Source organism: Trichomycterus rosablanca, chromosome 15, assembly GCF_030014385.1.
Source record: "Trichomycterus rosablanca isolate fTriRos1 chromosome 15, fTriRos1.hap1, whole genome shotgun sequence".
NCBI lineage: Eukaryota > Metazoa > Chordata > Actinopteri > Siluriformes > Trichomycteridae > Trichomycterus > Trichomycterus rosablanca.
The window spans coordinates 7,842,422-7,865,789 of NC_086002.1; the positions used below are offsets into that span (position 1 = coordinate 7,842,422).

Genomic DNA, 23,368 nt, shown 5'->3' on the forward strand with positions numbered 1-23,368 from the left:
GCAATTGACTCATTAGATCAGTTTTTTAAGTGCAAATCTGTTTTCTGTCGTGGCAATGTTGTCTGTCGTGTTTATTTTTCTCCAGTCCGGCAGTCGGTGACTGATTTGTAAGCTTTCTGTAGTGTGAGTCATCAGATGATTGTGTCAATAAATTTTCCAAATGTGTTTCAGCTACATCGTGTTCCCTTTCCTGATCCTTTGTTTAATGTTCATTATGATTGTTTAGCAAATAGCAGAAGGCTAGTTTATGGGCATAATAAACACTTGTGAAGTTGTAATACTCATATTAATTCTGTTTCTTGTATTTCAGGCCCCTTGAATTCTTGACGTCATCTCCTAATTTAAAGAATATTTACACTAACGCTGATTATTTACAGCTTTCGATTATGTTCACCTAAACAATACATGACAGTTTACTTCTAGTCCAGATTACACAGTAGTGAGTATTGATTAATGCAACAGTGTATTTATTCAGAGCAAATTGAATCCACTGTGCGGTCACTTTTGATAGGATCCACTTTCATTACAAAAAAAAATTATAGAAAACTTTTGTGTTTTTCCACCCAGTCTAAGCCCACCAGATCTGCAGTGTGTTTGTAATTACAATGGACAAGAATTTCAACACTTTTCCCTGTAGTGAGGAAAACAGAAATCAGTCATTTGCTTTCTATAAACACTTCATCTCTGTCAATGCTGTCTAAAGCCTCATATGGAAACAATGGGCACAAGAAGGGTATACTTTCCAAACAGAGTGCCAAGCTATCTCAGGTTATTCACTTACTCACACTTTGGGACAGTTTTGAAGAAACATCGACCTGTTTGGAGTTGTGTAACACCCCCACTACCTGTCAAACAGATATTCACAAGCAGTTGTTTAAATCAGTTAAAAACTAAGGTTAAGAAGCAGCATGGTGGCTGTCTTTAAAGAGTTTGGTATGTTTTTTCTTATATACAAATGGGTTATTAAACCCAGTTCAGTTTCTCTCCACTTCTTAATGGTTGCCTACTTTTGCCTTTAGGTGTGAAACAGTGTGTGGGGAGTTCTTGTATGACTGTAGTTTGCCTTAAACTTGCTGGAACATGGTAACACTGCATACAGTCAAGCAAGTTTTATATTGCAATGGGCTTGGAAGCTGTTGTGCAAAAAAAGCAATAAAACAAAGCCACTGGTTCAAAAGCAGTACCCTAAATCCTGACAGAAGAATGAGATCATGGTGGGAATACACCCTCTACAGGACACCAATCCATCTCATGGTAAAAGACATCCATACATTAGTTCAGTGCAAAAAAAAGACTACAAATCGTCAGTGCGTTCTTAATTGATCCAGAATCAGTGCTGTCACCCAAAGTATCATCCAGACCTCTAGCTGAGTCTAATGTAGTGGCACTAATTAATGCAGAGGCCACCAACTTCTTGTCTTTGATGTTTTTATAAGGGCTGTAAAGATGTGCTTCGGTGACCTCTCTCTTCGTGTTTCAAAATACCTTCATACAAACCCTCAGAAAAGCTGTAAATAAACAGCATCAATGTTAATGAAGCAAAAAGAGCGTCACGTTAACTTGCTTGTGTAAGACTGCCCCCTAGTGTGGAAATATATATATTTCATCAACTGTTGTAGCTTGCTATTACAGCCTAAACAATGTGTTCACATCTACTTACCATTCATTTATTCATCTTCACTAATCTCTTTATCCTGGTCAGGGAGCCTTTTCCAGAAACCCTGATCACCCACAAGAGGACACAGGTCAACAAACGGATTGAATATGAGTCCCTGAAGTTGTGCAAGAACCTTACAGTTATACAATTAAAAGTTGTTTTCCTGGAAGAATGTTGTTAAAGTATAATACAGCCTACAATTTGTGACCAAAAAAAATGCATCACATTTCTCTCAATCTAGTCATTTCCAAATTCCCTACTGCATTATAACGCATGACTTGTAGTATACACAAGTCGAATTTTTGTTCGATTCGCAAAGAGTCGACTCTTTCATTCCAATGTTTAGGCATCGCATTTCGATGCTTTTGAGTCGATTCTTGAGAAAGATATTGATTCAATACATTTTACTTGCACACGGTCCCTTGCTGTTTACTTGCTGTTGGTCCCTATTCACGCCATAAATAGTATCAGTCTCGTAAAAATAACTTTAAAAAAGAACAAAATCATAACTTTATGACAACAACATAAAATAAATTTACCTCACAGGCGCGCTAAAGCTAACCAGCCGAAGGAAGCGTTTCAGGGCTATTTAGCTACAGGTTTGCTATATTTTAGATAGCGTTAGCGTTACTAATTAGGATAATATCTTAACTTGCTCTTGTTTATTATTAATATTTAATGTTAAAACAAACACTAAACGTTACCTGTGTTAAAAGTCTTTAAGCTGCAAAAAGTCAACTGAAAAGCTGATATTATTGTTGTGGTATCGTTTTATGACTCGGTTCATTCAGGCTTCGTTGAGCACCAAACAACTGGGCAGTAGGTATCCCACCAGGTAATGGTAAACACAGCTTAAACTGGTGAGTATTTTCAGAGCACAGTAATAGTTTGGTTGTCTGATAGCGGTCATTTTTTTCTTTTATTGGTGGAAAAGTCAGTGGGATAAACAGAACACACATTTTTCTTATTTTAAGAAAGTATTGACTTATTTACACGCACTCACACATAGAGGCAATGTACTGTAGAGTGTCCAAGAGATTGGCATAATTCATATTTTGTATCAGTAATGTTACTCCATAGAAAGATGGTTTGCTTTATGCCATTAAAATTGTAATGAAGTTTTATTTTGTCTAGTTTAGTGTCTCATAATTTTAAAATGAAAGTGAGATATTGTTGTAATATTAAAATTACATGTTTATCAATCTATATCAGGAAGGACTGTAAGGAAAAGTCAAGAGAAAGGTGAGGAAAACCGTATGAAGTAAGAGGAGGGAAGATTGGAGAAGTATTGAAGAGCATTGAAAGAAGAGTGATGGTCAAAACATTGTTGACACTGAAAACAATGAAGGGAAAAAAAACACTGGCAAGTTTACAGTCAAACAGTAAAAACATTACTACTGCTAATTAGTCTTTTTAAGTTACTTATATTATTAATGTAAATGCGACATCTAGTGTACAACCAGTGCACTGGTGATTTAGAATCAACACGTTTGCACATTTTGGGTTAAAGGCTTAAATAGACTTGATTGAGTAGTAATATGGTTGGGCATTAGAAGCTTACCTATTGCGACAAACTTGGCTTTTGATGAAAGATCGAAGTATCAGTTCTGTGCATTCTCACAATGTGTTGGAAAATGTAAAATATCTGTAGCGACTATTAGATTATCATACACATGCATTACAACTGTACATTACCAAAGAAAGTCAATTACTTACATGAGTTTTACTCCCAAGCCCAGTACCAGGTTACTTTATTTTCAGCATCGGGTGTAAAAACAATATTAATAAAAACTCACCTTTTACCTGGTGTGTATTTTTTTTAATAAACAGCATACATGCTGACTAAATTTCATCTATAACTAAAGTGAACTTAAATGTGTTCACGTCCCTGTGCACAAATTTAAACATGGCTGATAAGACACACATTTGAACAGACCAAGTAAAACAAAGAATTAAATTTAGAGAGGATTGTTAATAGTCCAAATGCAAAACTATTTTGCACATCACTGCCAAGCAACTAAATATGTAAAGGCACAGCTCAACTTCAGCAAGCCAAGCTGTTTTTGGCAACATATATACCACAAGAATTTATGCAAGTAATTAAAAAATATGCACGAATTTCCATGGACATTGTGGCAGTGTATGATTGCCGAAGCCTATTGCTAATTGCAGGTTTGGAGCTTAAGTGTAAAAGTGTGTGGATTGTGTTTTATCTGACAAATACATGACAGTGTCATAAAAGAAAAAAGATGATACATTTTATTCTTTTTTGTCTTTTTAGGGCAATGCAGGATACAATGTAAACATGATAAATATACAAAAAGATAAACAAAATGATGCTGATAAACAGTAAAGCTGTAGACCACATAGTTTTTAAGGAAAAGTATTAAAAATCCAATTTAAAGCCTTTGACAGTGTAATCACATCTCAAAGTGTTTAAAATGTTCAGAGTTGTAGATATTGCAGCTATGTTATCTTTAAAAGACGAACTAAGTTGTATTTAGGATCCTCACGCTAATAAATCCAGCTCACAATGGCAGTTTTACTATCACCAGAGTGTGACTTGATGCAACACCTGTCTTTGAAGCAAGTTGTTCATTTCTTGACTGTTAATTAATACAAGAGAAATGATAATTAGTGCAGGAAGTCAAGCAGAGCGAGCGGCGCAATGTTAGGAAGGCCCAGCGTGTTCCCTGTTCCTTACTGTTTTTCATCAAGATGAGAGTAAGAAAATCACAGCATCCTGTCAGACTTGATCTAGCTCCATCACATCAGTGGCACACAATAAACCCAGAATGCATTAAACTCAAAACCTACAGAAATTCCTCAAAGCACTTTATGTGTCTCACAAGACCAACATACAGGAAGCGTTCTATATTTAGCTCGTCTTCAAAAGCATTTTACGTCAGGTCACGTTATGGCAGTTTTAAGTCGGTCGCATCTAGGATGGTACATGATAATCGATCGGTCTTCGGTTTCTACTTCCTTGTCATTGGGATTCAGGACACGACCCTCAGAGAGCTGTAATAAACCGGCTGCTTTGGTAATTTGATTTTGAAGCAGTGCTTGGTGCCTGCAGCACTCCAGACGTCTGCTTTCTAATGAAGGTTGCCCACAGCTGGATTATCAATGCTGCAGCCCAGAGGCAAAGACTGAAGCTTTTGCTAAAAGCTCAGATCAGCACTTATCACTTTCATCTTTTTGGATCAGCTTTAAATGATCCACAGAGCAACAGAGAGCTCAAACTTAGCACTGATTATCCGGGGTCATCCATCTCCTGCAGAAACCTGTTAAATCCTGTCTTTACAGCTGCAACTCCAAGGGAATGCAGTATATTTTCACTGTCTGACTTGACCTTGTAATACCTGATTGAATTTCAATGGCTGCACGTAAAAATACTTCCATCTATCAACTTTCTCTTGCCACCTTTCTATGACATGCCAACCATCTGCACATATCAACACACACACACACACTGACAAACCCTGCCACAATTCATATAAGCCTTCTAAAACTGGTGAAAACGTGTTGCCAAACACTGATTTTTATGGTTGCTGTTGTTGCTTAACTTGAACTTATTGGACATGTCACCGCTAATGCCATATGCTGCCACGTGTCATGGGAGTTTATGTGAAGTGACACAGCCATGACATGTTCTTGGTAATTGTCATGATAGATGCCTTGATGTTTGACATTAAGTGCCAATTTTTTTATCTAAATTTACAATTAAATTAATGTGCCATTAAATAAATTACATGGGTGTTATAACTTCTTTGGGTTATGATCCTTTTATGATGTCCTTTTATGGGTTATGATCCTTTATGATAGGATTTATAATCCTTGTGACATTATTCTTTTATGAAGTCATGATAGACTTCTAGGAGAGCGTTTGCATATTATGATCTAATAAAGGACTTTCCTTATATAGGGTAAGCATTTAATCATGACACCAATAAAGACTAAGAATAGCACCATTAAAGATTTTGACCATGTGACATGCCGTATTGCATTGTGGTGTTATCACACAGTGCGAGTCAAAAGATATAAACTAACTAGAGCTGACAAGAATTTAGGCTTTACAGCTATTATGACTATTACTGCCAACAGTAACTGCTCATTGTTATGTCACATAATATAAGCTCTCATAACAGCATATGGAGTGTACTAACACATTCTTGACATTAATTCAATGATGCAGATTTTCCATTTTTATGTTTAGCTTTCAGGTGGGTAATACAGACTGGGATTTCTGGTAAGTTTCTGCCTGACATAGAAAAACACATCAGCCAAATGTAAAACTGGCTAGTGTGCTTACTTTTCCATTTCTGGTTCATTCAAGGAACATTCCAGAAAAAGTCAATTATGGTTGCAATAAAACTGTAGGGATTGTAAGCAAAAGATAACTAACTTCTAGGCTGTAGCTCTTTCTGTGACAAAAGGCCAGTAAGAATAGTACAAGATGAAGAATATTGGTAAATTTGATATTATATGCATATACTGCTGAATAAAAGGGACCAAGTATGTTATTTAGGGATGCAAGTTAAAGGTTAAACGTCAAGGGTATGAGGATGTGCCTAAGATGTTCAAGTGGCCAATTTGTGATGCATTCACATCATTAAATACATCAGTGGATCAGATTGGAAACAGCACAAATTTGATTCCATGGTGAGTAAGGACAACAGTCTCATTTTAGCCAGATACAATAGTAAGCGATTAAGTGAAGCTCTGTTAAAGTCTTCACCACTGACAATGCAGAGATTCTTTGAAAGATGGAAATAAACTTACAGGTAATTAAATTGAAGGAGATATTTGGCAGTGTGTAGGAGAACTCAATTCTCCTTAGTTAAAAAAAAAAAAACCCCTGTGGTCTCAACAATAGCAACAGAGAGATTTGGGTCATACAGTCCTGCTGTTATGGCAAGTAGAGTCCGTCAATCATGGGCATTGTGACATTTAGAAATTCTCTTTTTTAAATAATGAAATAAAGTAACATTTGAGATGACATGGTTGATGTCTATGAAACTATCCACATTTGACTTTAAAAAGTAAGGGTCTTAAGAATCAAAAACCTTGATGTTGCAAATTCCTTGTTTTTTGGTGAGATGCCGCTTATTCTATTGCACAATACCTCATAACACTGGTGTCACAAAAGCACACAGGGGAATAAAGTACAATAAATGGTGATATTTCTGCTAACAAAAATATATAAAGACGAAACATAAAGGCTAGATGATACAAATATATTATACAAAAAGGCATAGTGTGAAGTAATATTCCATTGTAAATCGTAGATGCAAACATAACAATGCTTAAAATGTAAATGGATTATTTGACAGAAGCGATATCACTTGAAAGTGTTAAAGTGAACCAACACATTTCTATAATGCCTTCGTCAGAGTTGGTAGAGGGCTTAAATTCTTTACAATAATTCTTAAGTTTCCAGTCTCTTGACAAAATTGCCAGCACATTATGGCATATATATATTGCTCTTCTTGCTTTAAATATGGTTAAAACAGAACAGATTTAGGACATTACTTTTTAAAACATTTTTTGTTTGAGTGCTAACAAGTGGAGTCAACTTATCAGGAGGAAACAGAGTCTAAATCTACTAAATCTGGCATTATAGAAAGTCCAATAATGAAGGAAGAAGTGTCCATAGTTGCTAAAGGTGCAGCAATCAGCCTTGGTAAAGGGTCAAAAAGACCAGATAGATTTGATAAAACTAAATGTTTAGCTGCATTTGAGTTAATAAATGAATAAATGTGTCTAAAAACAGTTGCCCTCAGATTAATGGGAGTAAAAAAAAACTAAAATAAATACAATTAGAATACAACAGTAGCCAATCTGTGTCAGTAAATTCTGTCACTTTTTTATTTCCACTTTTTTGATTACTCCAATGCAGTGGCAAGCACTGAATAAATGAGCAGAGGTATTGAACATTTTTAGAAAATTAAATAGTCATAAATAGTTTAATAAATAATGTGCTGATAAAATACTCTGCATCTTTACATTAATGCATTTTTGCTTTACGAAAAAAACACAAATGCATCAACTCAACAAATGAACCACTCCATTCATCATTATTGTCCGAGTGTGATCACACAACAAACAACTACTACTTAATAGAATATAACTGCAATCTAGCAGGTACGTAACTTTGTTTAATACTATAATACTGTCCAGCAGAAAATAAAAAAGACAAAAACATTAGTGCTTAACCCAAGTACTGAGTTCACACGGCACCATTCGTTAGAAAAATATTTCAGCAGTCTTGAACATCAGCCTTTTAACATGGATCACAAAAACATTGTGTCAAAGGGGGATGGATGTTTTTTAATCTGACTGAAATTTACATTCTGTCCAGGATTACGATCTTTTCTACCAAACTATAGCATGTCAGCATAATTTTCTATTCAATACTAATAATTTTATGAAAACAGGAATTGTCATATGTAAGCTTAAATTCAGCTGCTACTGTGTCACTTCAACTTTAAATCCAATACTGCCCAGCAATATTGTTACATGTTGAAATAAACCTTGCATGATAATGTGCTTTCCTTTGGGTAAAAAAAATAAATCAAGTGCTTCCAGATATAAAAATTAAATAACTATTCTGCTCAGTTTTGAAACCTCGTTTGGGTTTTCTGAATACACTGTACTTCACTGTAACCACAAAATAAATACTAAACAAAATAAAACAACCAAAAAACTAGCACATGTATTGTTATTTTGCTTTGGTTTAATCACATTTTGGGCTCATTGCTATGTAACATTCCTGGGATTTGTTGGCACATATTAAGCCATACTTTCCAGTACTATGTTTCTAATTCCACTCCAACAACAGTAAATATATTAAACCTAGAGCAGCAATATATGCAAAGTTCTGTTCTGTGCAAATTTGTAAACTTGATACCCAGGTACTTAAAGAGATAGATAGAAAGCACTGAAATCCATTTGTATCTAATTCCCTGTAAATCTGAGTTAGACATAACTGCACCACATCAAATGCAAAAGTAAATCAGTGTTTCTTTTTATTATTGGCTGGGCTTTAAAGCAAAGTGGAGAGCCAAAAAAGTAAAGCCAATTAGTTAGAGACCCTCATTAAAGACACATCAGATCTAAATGATCACATGACAGGGAAGTCCCTCACGAGACACCTCCTTATCCAGGCTGATATAGTTGCAGGGATGTCACAAGAAAGCAGAAATACATCTCTAAGGAAGACATGAAAATGCTCAGGATATGAAATGAAAAAAAAAAAAATGAACAAATGTTAAGAATCGAATGTAATCTTTAAATGCACTAAATGGTAAACACCTTTTGTTATTTGCGTATCCAATGTATTACATTCTTGGTTTTGAGTGCTTGTACACATTCTATTTCACTACATTACTCCCTCATACATATCTCCCTCTCGTTCTGTCATTTTGTAGCAAAAATAGTTTTGGCGTTTTCTGCGCTAATAGGCCTATGGCACCAAGTTGGTAAGTTTGGTACTGATATTATTTCACTGGTGTTTAAATGATTCCTTTTAACATTCAGTCATTGATGGACAAAGGCACCCGTTTGGTATAAATATTTTTTCGACATTTGTCTGAATCACTCTTCTCATGCATGTAAAACCCTTTTTTCAAACTGGAGACAGGATCCTCCAGTGATACTTAAGACATTGGGATGGCCCAACCCTCATTTTTAACTCTCAATGCCATGTTTTTATTTGCTTAATCCACATACGCATCTTTAGAGTCTTATGTACTTTTAAGTAAACCAGCACTAAGGTGTCTCTCTTTACAATGATACAAAAAAGGTCCTCATAGAGTTTAATAACAAATGTACATGTTAGGCAACATTTAAGAGACATTCTTTTAGAGGGTGCTATTTCTTCCTTTCCAGGTAGTTAGATGGAACCCAACCTTTCCTTCCTTGTAGGCCATCTAGTACCTGGCAGTACCACCATCCATTAGGGTTCTTTTCTAGAACTTCGAGGCTAGTGCCTTCGGGAAAGCCCATTGTCTCCTCGTCTCCCCGATAATCAGCGATAGAGACATAAACTTCACGTAGGTTGTTGTGAATAAGATGTGACTTCTCAATAGGTTTGGGCTTTACTGTGGAAACTGGAATTCCATTCTTTTGTGCAATCAAGGGGCTAGAGCTCCCAGCTGGCACAGTCATTGTAGTCCCAGACCTCAATCGTACATCAGTTACTAGCTGTGGCCGCACAGTATTGAAGGAAGAATTCCGGCGCACACCGCCACTGGACCTTATGTGATCACTGGCACCAAGCGATTCATTGCGCCTTAGGGACCCTGTGTATAAATTGGTTTCCTTCACTGGCTGTGGTGGCGACACGAAAACTGACTGGGGTCGTACAGCTGCCTGACGAATGCCATTTCGCATTCGTACCCCTGAACCATTCAGCTGGGGGGATGGTTTACCAAAGCCTCCAGGGGGCTTGGAGGGAATAGGTGGGCTGGGATTATTCATCCGACGCAGATTCTGCTGATTAAGGTTGTTAAGAGCTTGTACACGTTGCTCATTCTTCTCCAGACTGTTAGACTTGCTCGTGTTGCTCAACTCTTTCGAAGATCCATCATGGGACTCTGGGACACCTAAATCTAAAAGTTGCCTAACAGGCTCTAGGTAGAAAGTTGGAGCCCACCCTTCTTCTACGCCCCATCTGACATACCACCAGCCACTTTCCTGCTTCTCTAGTACCTCCACTTCTATGCCAGCTGGAAAACTGAGCTCAGATTCCTGTGCCCGCTCGTATGCATCGGTGGTACGATAAAAGCAACATTCATGATCAGAGTCACCTCGGCTGCCCTTTGAGTAAGTGCTGGAAAGGTCTGAAATGCTTCGAGAGGACACAGAATCCTCAGACGACACCACTGAAGCCGTTTCAGAGTCTTCACCACGTGCTCCACGGACTACTCCATGCCGAATGGCTCCTGCAGGACGCAGCTGGCGCCGGAAGCTGGTGATGTCCATTCTTTCTGGGCTGTGGGGTTCAGATTTGGTCAACAGAGGTTTTGGACGGACCACTGGCTTGGGCCGAGTTAAGGGGCTCTGTCCAATCCGGAGCTCTACATCCTTGCGCAAGACTGGCTCTCTTTTGGAATTTCGCCCTGGTTCATCTGAAAATGACCTGTGGCAGGACTTCTCAGCACGCGTCAGTGACTGAGTCCTCAGATCTGGAGGATCCCTGAGAGACTTTCCTTCTCCAGGAAAAGCGGAGGACCCCAGGGGCTTTCTGCCCAAAGTGCGGCTTCTAGGGGATTCTGAGCCCACCGCGATCATCTCTCTAGTACAGGCAAAGTCATCAGAAGAATATCTAAAGCCGTCATTTTCATATATGGCCTCTTCCTTGGTAACCTTTTCCACTGAGTTTTCATTTCTTAAAGGGGATGTCTTCACAGTAAAAAGAGGTGAGGCTTTGCCTGTAGCTTGAGCAATTCTTTCAGCAGCAGCTTTACTGCTTTTGATGAGCACAGGTCGAGGCCCCTTTTTTATGGGGAGTGTGTCCATTTCCAGATCACATCCCATGGCGGGAATGTCATATTCTGGCTCCTCATAAACAGGCCTGCTAGGGGATTCTGAAGCTTTGGAGCCGGAAGCACTCAGAGAGGGTGTGTCCTCAGAGTCCTGCTTTTTGACAGGAGGTGCTGGGGGTGGAACTTTGGGCCGGGTGAGTGTGCTTGTTCTCCTGCTCAGGTTAGGCTTCTTGCGCTTGTCAATGTAGGAACAGGGTGCCCAACCTTCCAGGTCCCCAATCTGGACATACCACCAGCCACCAGAGTTCTTCTCTATTACCTGCAGATCACAACAGTTTCAGAATTATCCATCAAGTTGTTTTCTTAAGAATGCTACACTTTAATCTTTTTCAATTTTATTTTTCTTTAAAAACACTTATCCTAATTTAGACCACTTCTAAGGAAGGTCTGTTAAACTACCGAGGACTCGAGGCACGGTACATATAGAGTAAAATCCTTCTCACAAGGCTAATTTCACCTCCAAAGTAAGCTTTTATTTTTTGTGTCACACTTTGAACCTACTATACAGTGGTGTTAAAAAAAATAGCAGTCCAACACCATTGACCTGATAAATCACTGTTTTTAGTAGAAGTGATATTTCTACATAGCAAAAAATTTACTTGAAAGTGTAGTAGAGTAATGAAAACAAAACAAACCCAACAATTAGAACATGCATGCCGTTCATTCTGAGTAATCAAAGCATTGATTGAAAGTGGGTTGTTCAAAATAATAGCAGTGAGGTGTTTAATTGGTCATTCATTCTGCAGAAGAACGGGTGTCAGTTTTGGTCCTTATTTAAGGTAGGAGGGGGGCAAATGTTGCACAGGTTGGTCATAGCGCATTTCCTTCTGAAATACTGGGTAAAATGGGTTGTTCCAGGCATTGTTCTGATGAACAGCGTACTTTTATTAAAAAGTTGATTTTAGAGGGAAAAAACATACAGAGAAGTGCAGCAATGATAGGCTGCTCAGCTAAAATGATCTCAAATGCCTTGAAGTGACAACCAAAACCTGAAAGATGCAGAAGGAAGCGTGGAACTACTGTTCGAAAGGATCGAAGAATAGTCAAAATGGCAAATACTCAGCCAATGATCACCTCCAGAAAGATCAAGGAACATCTGAAGTTATCAGTGAGTACAGAAGATGATTAAGTGAAGCCAATTTACCAGCAAGAACTCCTTGCAAAGTCCCGTTGTTAAGAAAAAGACGTGTCCTGAATGGGTTCAAATCTGCCAAGGAACACATTGACTGGTCCAAAGAGAAATGGCTCAACATTTTGTGGACTGGTAAAAGCAAAATTGTTCTTTTTGGGTCTAGTGGCCGTAGACAGTATGTCAGACGACCCTCGAGCACTGAATTCAAGCCACAGTACACTGTGATGACAGTAAAGCATGGTGGTACAAAATTATGATATGGGGATGTTCTTCATACCATGGTGTTACGCCTATTTATCACATACGAGGGATCATGGATCAGATTAAATATATCAGAATACTTGAGGAGATCATCATGTTGCCCTATGTCGAAGAAGAAATGCCCTTAAAATGGGAGTTTCAACATGACAATGACCCAAAACATCTTGGTTACAGACAAACAAGATTGAGGTAATAGAGTGGCCAGCACAATCCCCTGACTTCAGTCCCAGAGAGAACTTGTGTTCTGATATCTGAAACACGTTTTTTTGAGGCAAAACCCAAAAATGCAGAAGAACTGTGGAATGTCGTCTAATCATCCTGGACTGGAATACCTGTTCAGAGGTGCCAGAAGTTGGTCGACTCCATGCAACACAGATCTCAGAAACAATTGTTATGCCACTAAATATTAGTTATTATTAGTTAAATATTAAAGTAAAGTGAAACCTCAAACATTTTTTTCAGTTTATAGATACTTCTTTTGAGTTTTTAAAGAAAAATGCTGGCACTGCTATTTTTTTGAACAGCCTAATATTCATTTTTCTTAACTTTCTGTAAAGGATTAACACAAACTGGCTAAATTTTGTTAATGTTTTGAATTAGAATTGAAAGTGGAGTATTTTCAGTGCATTTGCATTTATGGAAATAAAAGTTATCATAATGATTTTGTGCTTTATTCACTTTTTTAAAACCACTGCTATTTTTTTGAACACTACTGTATATATGTTTCTGTAAATATATCTTACATCAGCCTTTTGTCCTCCACGGAAGCTGATGCCATCTGAGATGCAGGACTGAAACTCTGCAATTGTGTAGTACTCCGTTTCCACTGTAGGGGGCTCTGGAGGCTTTGGAAGCTGAAATCCCTGAGGATGCACAAAAACACTAATTCAGAAACGTAATGCTCTACATTCTGAATCATCAGACCATAAAATAACAACAACTACAAAGAGATGTGTCAGTTTCTTATATGTTTTATAACTCACCAGATTTGTATCTCTTCGAGGGGGAGGTTTCTGTCGCAGGTTTGGAGATCCTGAAAAATTAAAGGAGAAATATTAGCCATCTCTGGACAAAACAAAGATTTAATTTGTAAATGATATACGAGTTAATAAACAAGCTGAGCAGCAACGTGAGTCTTATGTAGGGCTGGGCAATATGACAAAACATGTGCATAGTTTTAATTTATCATAATTAATATCCTAATATTGCATTTTAGGTTTTAGACATGTTTATTTTGTGGACCCTAAAACAATTATATGCAACACAATAATTCCAATGTTAAATAAATACAAGCAAGTAATTTCCCATTTTAAAGCAAGCACATTTAGCTGCTAATAGTCAAAATAATGTGGACAAAGATGGAAATGCTTTCCTGGATCTGAAAAAAGCGTGAATTATTTACCTTGAACAGAAGGTTGTATTTTATCATTACTGTTATATTGGCCAGACTTACATTTCACATATATGTTGCCTCTACAAGCACAGTTAAGTGTTCAAACACAGCAATGCATTCAAGGTCAAAACAAATCAATTCAGGATCCATAACCCTAATTCTACTAGTATCTAATTCTAATACCAAAACAGATACCTGATGACTTTATAAATAGTCCTTTGACTGATTATCCATAAATCTCTATGAAAATACTTGTGAAAAGCCTTCACATAAGAGTGAAGACTGTTATAGCTCTAAAAGATGGGGCTAACTTCATAACAAGTCTTAGAATATATTTATTTCACTAGTTAACTTTATAGCCAGCTGCCTGCTTTCATTGTCTACCAACACCCCCTTTACCTTGAGTATTTATTCTTGCTAATTCCCAAATAAAGTTAGAAGATTTTTGGTACTGGCCATGTCCGTGTCTCCGTGCCATCGTCTTCTCCTGAGCTCAACATGGAAACCAAGAGGAATCTATCAACTGGTGGAGAATATTCCATAAAAGCCTAAATCTATCAACAAGGCTTATGATTTTGGAATGAGACGTCTAATAAGCTCATGCTCAGGTTTCTACACACATTTGGCCATACAGTGTGTGCTTTTACATTTGGATTATTTGAGATCTTGTGCAACCATTAAATGGATGCTCCAAAACTCTCTCATCTCAAGTGTATAATTAAGATCACCTGAAATCAATTAGACATTATTAGATAAGAGATATAAGAGATCAGTGACACAGAGTGCTCGGCTACTTTCCCTATTTTCAACTGATGGCTCAAGACATGACGTGAAGATGTAACTAGAACATTTTAAGTCAAAGTTAGATGCACTGACCTCTAGTGGCAGTCTCAACAATATCTGGTAATAAACAATGAATGGACATGAACATCCAACATTTTTAAAGATGTTTGTATGAAAATAAATTAGCATTTTAAGTCCAAAGTTAGATGCAATAAAAACCTTAAAATAATAATTAGTGGAGCTACAGTGTTAATCAGAAACTGTTATTTTAACTATTGTTTAGTAGTAAATTCTTGACTCAGAAGACTTGCTTACCTATTGCATCAAAGCCTATTGAAAAAACAAAACAGCAGCATGCATTTTATACTCTATGGCAAGATTACAAGACATTAACAGTTGAATGCAAATGTTTGGCAGCTCTGGAAATTACATACTGTACTTTGTTTTCATAAAGTAAATAAAAGTAAACTCAATCTTTGAAGCAAACTATTTAAAAAATTTGAATTTTCATGCACACTGTTCCAAAACCAATCGGTGGCGTGCCTGTCCTGCTTGCTTTACTGCCGTCCCTGGCTTGCTCTGGGTTTCCTTTCTCCACTCTTTTTCCAGGAACTTGGCTATGGCAGGCTTGTGGTTCAAGCCTTATTGTGACAACTAGTTTTTATTGTTTTGCTTTTCCTTTTACTATCCACTTCGTGCCTTTCGTTTGTTACTTTCTGTTCTGTTTCTGTCATTTTGACCACCTCCTTTATGTTCTTACTGCCCCTTTTACTTGTGGCTTTTTAGCCACAGTATTGCTTCCTGCATACTGTAATCAGTAAGAATCCTGCATACTGGGTTCATTGTCAATTCTCAGGTGCGGGGCTACAGTGACAAGCCACAACCCATCCTGTTACATTTAGAAAAATCAGTCTTAGCAAAAACTTATTTAGCTGTTTATATTATTTTAGGACCTGTTGGTGCATGCAGCTTCATAAATCATCCACAACTGGTAAAGAAACCAGGCTATTAAAAGGCATGACAGAAGCTTTTAAAAATCCACTTTTCTTGGTCTATGTGTACAGAGAAATGTTTTCTTACCAATCTCCACTCGATGAGGAGCCACTCTTGCTATAGCAGGTGAGCCCGGCTCTGCCTTTGGCTTAGTGTCTTGTAGGGTGGTGCTACATTCAGTGCCTGCTTTTGTGGCACTGCTTGGTGTCACTGAAGCCTGGTTTGCTTCAGGAGCGCATGGCATGGGAAGACTGATTTCACTCTTGGTGATGTGTCGCTCTGGCGTGGTAGGTTCTCCATCTGTCTGCACGTCCTTCTCGCTTACGGCTTTCTTGTTGAGCAGATTGCTGATCTCCATGATGTTGCCTATGATTTCCACAGTACCAGTCAATGTCTTCTTCCTTGGGGACAGATCGTCTTTTAGCTTTTTGAGGTACGAAGCCGGGGCCCAGCCCTCTTTTCCTAGGTACCTGAAAAGAAATGAAGGCAGAGTATTTTTATAGCCATTATTAATGGTCCAAAACTACAATTACATATTGATAATTCCTTCATTATTGAGTTTATATAACAGACCTTGGTAAAACCACAGATTGAAACTGACATATTTCCATAAATGTCAGTTTGACTAGCTACATTACAAATGTTTATTATGCTTAGCCATAAAAGTGAAATACAGTGAGGGAAAAGTGGGGAAACATTTGCTTTTGTTTTTTATTGCATTTTCTGTGCATATATCCAATTCAGATTTTAATGCTAACAGTTCACTTCAGTAATTCCTAAATTGACCAACTTGCTTTGTCCACTAGATGTCAGCACTTACCAAAACAAAAGTAAAAAAAAAATTGAAGTCTAATTTTAAAATAGTAACTTCCAGCAACACCCTCGCATCCAGATGATACTCAGGTTCCTTTTTTTAATATGAATAGAAAGTTTTCTTTTCATTTTCTGAGGCTGTTGAGGAAAACATGGCATGTGATTCTCATTTTGTTTCAGTCAAGAGACACCCTCAAGACAGAATATGATAAACAACACTGAGAGAAAACTATGACATTTTTTATAAGAAAGTAATATAAACTTATCTTGCCAATATCCATAAAATCTAATCTATTGGCTAGTTTTGAGGATTTTGTGGTCAGTCAATTTCTATAAGGTGTCTGGTATCTTCTGATGCCCATGTGAGCTTTCTTTCTTAGGGTACTACTGTTTTCTTCTACCTCTCAAAAACATGCCTGTAGGTGTGTTGGTTAGGCTAAATTGCCCCTAGGTATGAGTAAGTGATGGATTGATGTCTTGCTCCCAGTGTTTCTGGGTAGACATCAGATTCACAACTACCCTAATCAGGATAAAGTGGTTAATTTTAATTAAGTTGAATTAATAAATGGCTTGGTTTTGTCATGTTAATCATGCACTATACCAAACATAATATTGTAAAGAGAGTACAAGTCTGGAGAAATATGTGTCTCTGACATAAGTATTGCAGATAGTAACAACACTACTATTGTTTATACTGTTTATGAATGTATTTAGTAGAGTATGATGTGAAATGGGACACAGCCATAGATGTCAATTACTGGCTTTCCTGTGTACTGAGAACTGTGTAAAATATGCTGCATAGCTATATCCCAAAATATATATTGTCAGGTTTTTTACGGACAGTATCATTTTGATGTGCAACCATGTGCTGGTGCGTGATCTGTCATAGCATTGTTCTCATTAAAGTCAATAGCATCAATGTGTTTTTGACAGATGCCAGATGCATCCTTGTGAACGCAAAAACAGGTTTACAAGTCTGAGGCCTGAAAAGAATGTGTCAGCATAAATGTGTTTTCATTACAAGATCATGCAAGACCACCCAATATTAGAGAATACAGCAACCAGACCATGTTTACCTGATATACCACCATCCCTCCAGGTTTTTCTGAATGACCTCCACGGTTACTCCTTTCTCAAACCCGATCTCGTCTTTACCCTGGCTGGTGTAAGGTTGCACAGTGATGTACTTCTCCTCTAAAAAGATGAACAAAAGAGAGAGAGAAAGAGTGAGAGAGAGAGGAAAAAAGTCACCCCAGGCTAAATGAAACATAAGAACAGAACCATGACAAGTTGATAGTTGATGTGAAATGCTAATAAAAACAGAAAGCATTGATTTGTTTTCTTTGACCTGTATTAAATTAAAACCTCATATGATACCCGTTTATACATTTTTAAATGTACTATTTATCACTGTTACATCACCCTACCTTTTAACAACAATTAAAAATCATTTGGTGCTTGAAGAGACCAACTTAGTTCTGAAAGCAGAATTCACACCATTCTTCTACAGGGCATTTGTCAGGTGGCGCTGCGGGATATTCCACTAGCACACTAGTGCGGAGATTCTGAACTCATCGGTTCGAAACTTAGCGTTGCCACCGGTCGGCTGGGCGCCATCTAGCGGGCATTATTGGCAGTGCCTGCAGTTAGGGATGACCAGAATATGTGGGCCGGGTCTTCAAACGATGTGTAAGGACCCTGATTGGCAGACAGAGGCACCTGTGCAGAGTGCATGGGTGGAAAAGGGTCCCACTAGGGGTTGCGTGCGGGTTGGAGGAGGCATGAGCAATATACCCACCTCAACTGCAAAAAATTGGGAATCCCCAGCAGCGCAAGACAAATTGACTACACTCAATTGGGAAAAAATGCATTTTTATATATATATATATATATATATATATATATATATATATATATATATATATATATATATATATATATCAAAAGTACCAAAATTTTTACATCAAAGCCTAAATGTATCACCTGCATCATAATTCCTTGTCTTTAGTTGGTCCTGTCCCAACTAAACCAAAAAAAAAATCCTTATACAGTTAATGGTAAAACAAATTTCACTTCACAGACTGTCCAAACCAGAATTAATGGTATAAATCATGATAAACTCTTTATTTACATATTTAAACTAACTGTTCATATTACTACATAGAAAAGAAAAACTCATCAATATAACTGATTGTTTTTTTTTTTTTAATAAAATGCTGATAGTAGTAAATAAAACATTTTAGTTCCCAATCTATGTTTCACCAGTGTGTTAACTGGTGTGAGTTAGAAGTACAAATGTTCCTAAATTGTATTTTTCCGTCCATCAGTGGTACTGCGATGAAGAGACTGTTCTATGGGTGGAAAAAGCCCAGCTATTCCAGAACGCATTAGCTCTGTATACGCTTGCAATGTTGTGTGCCAGTAGGAAAAAAAAAAAAAACTTGAACCACTCCATGTTTTTTCCCCTCTGCACTCCATGAACTAAACCTACCGCTAACTGTGGGTAAACACTGTGTGTGTGTGTGTGTGTAGATAGGATGACAATAAGTTTGTTTTAACTCCACATTAAAGAAAGCCAGTTACTTTATTACAGATCTTCCACTGCCAATAATACCAGCAGTCATTTGTGTATGACTCACTTGAGTTTATGAGACATCAGAGTATGATCAGGACCAGCAAAACAGTGATGAATGCTCATACACACACACACACACACAAATCTTTCTTGTTTTACACTTTCCATTGTGACTTTACTTTTGCCACAGAATCAGAATGAAACCTGAATGAATGAAATGCTGTCACGTTTATTCACGGCAAACATTAGTCAAATAAAACACTCAGAAACATTCACTATAACACAAACACTTTGTGTCCTTCTTATAACAATGTAGCTAAAACGTTCAGCTAAGCTGTGGGTTTTACTCATTACCATGCCAACACCAGATGCATTTGTTAGGACTGCACTGTTTTAATGTGTGTGGGTGGAAGGTACTACTGTGTGTGGTTTGTAACTAGAAGTTTTGGAATTCATTTTAAAAAGTTTTTTCCTTCTCCCTATTATATAACACTTACCAATATGGCAATGGCTAACACATGGCTTTAAGCCACATAAAGCCTGTCGACAGTCTCTTTTTGACATGGAAGTATTATAAGAACTAAAATAGGAGGTTAGCATCAGGAGTGTATTTATTTTAATGGTGTTTGCTTAGAAGTGCTGTAAAGCATCTGGTTCACATCAGTTTTTGATATGTTTTCCACTTAAATTAATTTGAGCCAGTGTCCGCAAGATTCACAAAGAACATTGACGATGGTGACTGGCTGATGGCTAAATATATGTAAATATATAACTAATTTTATGCTTTACATGGCTCTTAACATAATTACCACTAAGATATTAATGTGACAATTATTGCCATATAACACTACAAATGCTGGTGATTTGAAGTAAAAGTTTGTAGAAAATATAGTTTACAGTACCATACTGGATTTACACCTGGATTTCGCCACTAGCACTGGTCAGCCTTACCTGACCAGACGAAGCCTCCATCCTTGCTTTTTAAACTACTTAAAAATGGTACAGTGCTGTGCAAAAAGTATTTTTGTATTTTTGTCACAGTTAATTGTATTACATCTCTGAAACCATCCTCTGCTAGGTCCTCTTTAGGGCAGTTGTAGTTTAGCGCTTAAGGTATTGGACTAGTAAGCAGAAGGTCGCTGGTTCAAACCCCACCACTGACAGGTTGCCACTGTTGGGCCCTTGAGCAAGGCCCTTAACTCTCAAATGCTTGGACTGTAAGTCGCTTTGAATAAAAGCGTCTGCTAAATGTAAATTAATATAATAAACTTGAATAAAACTGAAACTCAGCAATTTTGCAATAAAAAGAAATTCCAAAAGAGGTTAAAAGTTATTTAACTATAACTGTTTAAAAGCCATTTCTAAGGCTCTGAGACGTCACCATACTATGCTAGGAGCTATTTTCTAAAAAGAGAATGCTCCCAGTAGTGGCTTACCTACCAAAATCCTATTATCATCAAGAAATTACAGGCCTTGCTTGCTTCAGATGAGGTTAGAATTCATGATTTACTATAAGAAAAAGACTGGGCAAAAATAATCTATAGTAGAGCTGCAGGGTAAAAATTACAGCTAAACAAGAGGAGTGAAAAGGCTTGTCTTACATTTGCCTGATCTCTTACATGTAGCATGAAGATCAAAACTATTTCCTGAGCCAAATATGTAAAAAAATTAAAACAAATTAGTGAACAAATACTATTTTACAAGACGCATTTCACTACACTACAGTATGTCATATTGTGCAATACAAAAACTGTAACAGCATTATGCATTTAAATGTGTCAGTATTTGTATGCAATCGACAGTAAGTCAGTACAGTCAGACAGTGTGTAATCCTGTCTCTACTAGGTTTACATGAGTCAGCATGGAGAACGTTACGAATGAACTTTAACCAAACAAGGTCTCGTCGTAGATCCCAACCGAAACGGATCTGAGGCTTCAGTCTCCTTTCATACTCATCTATAAATCTTTTTCATCCCCCACGCAATGGCCAATTTTTCTTCAGTTTCCACATCTGGATATGGCTGAAGATAGAGTTCATATTAGATCAGAGCTGTTTCCACTGGCATTAATAGAACATTGCCATGTGGTCATTTCCATCTGGCTTTATTGCCAGACTTTAACAAGGCTCTGATTTCCTTTTATCTGAAAACATTAACTGTTTTTTGTAAATTAGACAGGTCAACTTTTTACCCACAATTAGTAGAACCAAACCAAAAAAGACAACTGATAAACAATGACAAAAAGATGGCATAAGGCTACATTCACAGGGCAGTTGTAAACTGTTAAAGCTTGTGGTCAGTTGTCTTTATAGATTTTGAGTACAGTACAGCTCCAAATGTGAGATAACAGATATGATTGGTTTTTCCGACAGAAAAGTTGAATGGCTGAAGCTTTACATCAGAATAACTGGAGAATTGTTTTCATAAATGGTAGAATGTACTTCAACGCAACATTGTCAAAAACAAACCCTTGCCAATGATTTAAATAAAAACAAAGGCCAAAAATGTCCTTGTGCAGGCAGCCAATATTTACCCTTCAGCCACTGTCTACAAAAATGCTTAAAATACCCAAATAAGTAGTCAAAAGTTTATATTACGCACTTAAAATAAACAGATTGACCATGTTTCAATATGCAAGGACCTATGCTTATGCCATTTCTCATCTTGTATTAATGTATTCAGAAGGTCAAACCACAGTCAGGTTACCGTAGTTACTCTTATCACATTTTGTGCAGAATAATCAAGCAAAAAATATATTGTTTATTGTAGGGAAAAAGTTCAAAATTTTAACAAATTAGTAATTAGTACAATCCATTTTATTTTGAAAGTGTCGACAGCACACTAGGCATGCATTTCAGTTAGACTAAAACCTACATCAAAAACTGCCTGAAAACACCAATACATCTCATATATGTTTAAACTATTTAAGCTTAATATATCCCTTGGTTCATTCCTCCACACCGAACTATTTCAAAGAACTTCATTCACTAGCACTAGTGCTTCATACATGAGTACATTTCAGTCAAAAAAAAACAATGAATTGGTCTCTTTTATGACTGGTAATCACTGCCTGTAAAATTTAGAGGGGAATGTTTAATAAAGGCTTTACTATGAGAACAGGCCACCCAGCATGTTGGGGTGTGGTGGTTCAGATTAGCGTTAATCATCCAGGAAAGAAAGTACTTTGGTGTATTAAGAGTAAAATATGGTTAGTGTTATATTAGATGATGAAGATTAAGCATAAGGTTAGTTCAATGGTAGAACATGCGCTATTAGCACAAATTTTTCTGAACTGAAAAAGACTGTTGAACTTAAACCAAAATGTATCCATAGTGGCCTGCAGAGGTTTTACCCCATTTAAAAAAAACCAAAAAATCGAATTAATTTGAATGTTTTGGTCATTGATTTCCACAATATTAACAATACTGTGTCAGTACAAACCACCTTCATCTGCATTTACAGCTTTTGTTCTTTAGCAATTGTAACAGTTCATTTTGATGAACACATGCTGGTCTTGTGGTTCTTATCACTGCATTATTATATTAATTATATTAATAATAGACCCAAAGTTCATAAATGTAGGCTGCATGTTGGCCACCTCTGCTGGATTAAAGTCTAGACTTAATGGTTGGTTTTACTTCAGTGAAAAATTTGGCTGTTTTTATGTTTTAAGTTCTTGCAAACTGCAGCAGATTTTCCTATCAAACAATCCAGCTTGTTTGTTTAGTTTCTTAGTCCCGGCTGATAAGAAAAGCATCCACAGCATGATGGTATCATGCTTACATTGAGAATGGAGTGTTTATAGGAGTAATGTTGGTTTTCTGCCAAAAAGTTTAGTTTGGCTTTTTGGACCTTTTTAAGCTCTTGTGGCACATTCTAAACAGTTTTGTTTTCAGAACTGGCTTTTTATAGCCTCTTTTTTCAAAAAGCCCAGCAGTTTGGAGTGTCCAGGTTATTGTTATGACGAACAGTTCTTCATATCCTTGAAATACATTTGTGCTGCTACTTTAACGTTACAAGAGTTCTCTGACTGATGCTGTTCTTTATTAGTCAGTTTGTTAATAGCATTATCAAATAGCATCATCATCTGATTGTGACCTTTTTATTATTTTATAATTAATTTATGGTGTTCTGAGGAATGTTAATTATTTGGAATGGGCACTGGATTGGTGCTTCTCCAGAACTGAATCAAGGACGTGAACACTGATGCA

General features: G+C 37.1%; 1 protein-coding gene and 2 long non-coding RNA genes across 10 annotated transcripts in view; 1 reads left to right on the forward strand and 2 right to left on the reverse strand.

Annotated features, from left to right (window-relative positions):
* Window positions 1–506: 506 nt before the first annotated feature.
* Window positions 507–2,427, reverse strand: LOC134329201 (uncharacterized). Its single transcript, XR_010014839.1, has 4 exons — window positions 2,362–2,427; window positions 1,661–1,721; window positions 786–845; window positions 507–631 (listed from the first exon to the last, which is right to left on the reverse strand). It is a non-coding gene; the product is annotated as an uncharacterized LOC134329201 (long non-coding RNA).
* On the forward strand, window positions 2,077–3,436 carry LOC134329200 (uncharacterized). Its single transcript, XR_010014838.1, has 3 exons — window positions 2,077–2,256; window positions 2,449–2,517; window positions 2,870–3,436. It is a non-coding gene; the product is annotated as an uncharacterized LOC134329200 (long non-coding RNA).
* Window positions 3,437–3,893: 457 nt separating this feature from the next.
* The window catches only part of sh3pxd2aa (SH3 and PX domains 2Aa), a 129,768-nt gene continuing 110,293 nt past the window's right edge, over window positions 3,894–23,368 (reverse strand). For 5 of the 8 annotated variants that reach the window (XM_063010717.1, XM_063010714.1, XM_063010716.1 and 2 more), the window contains 6 exons: window positions 17,660–17,777; window positions 15,858–16,240; window positions 15,093–15,107; window positions 13,585–13,634; window positions 13,345–13,464; window positions 3,894–11,467 (listed from right to left, as the gene is read on the reverse strand). In XM_063010717.1, coding sequence (XP_062866787.1) covers window positions 9,533–11,467; window positions 13,345–13,464; window positions 13,585–13,634; window positions 15,093–15,107; window positions 15,858–16,240; window positions 17,660–17,777 — 2,621 coding nt within the window. In that variant the 3' untranslated portion in view covers window positions 3,894–9,532. The remainder of the gene's footprint in view (window positions 11,468–13,344; window positions 13,465–13,584; window positions 13,635–15,092; window positions 15,108–15,857; window positions 16,241–17,659; window positions 17,778–23,368) is intronic. The other 3 variants (XM_063010715.1, XM_063010719.1, XM_063010713.1) reach the window with 1 other exon arrangement.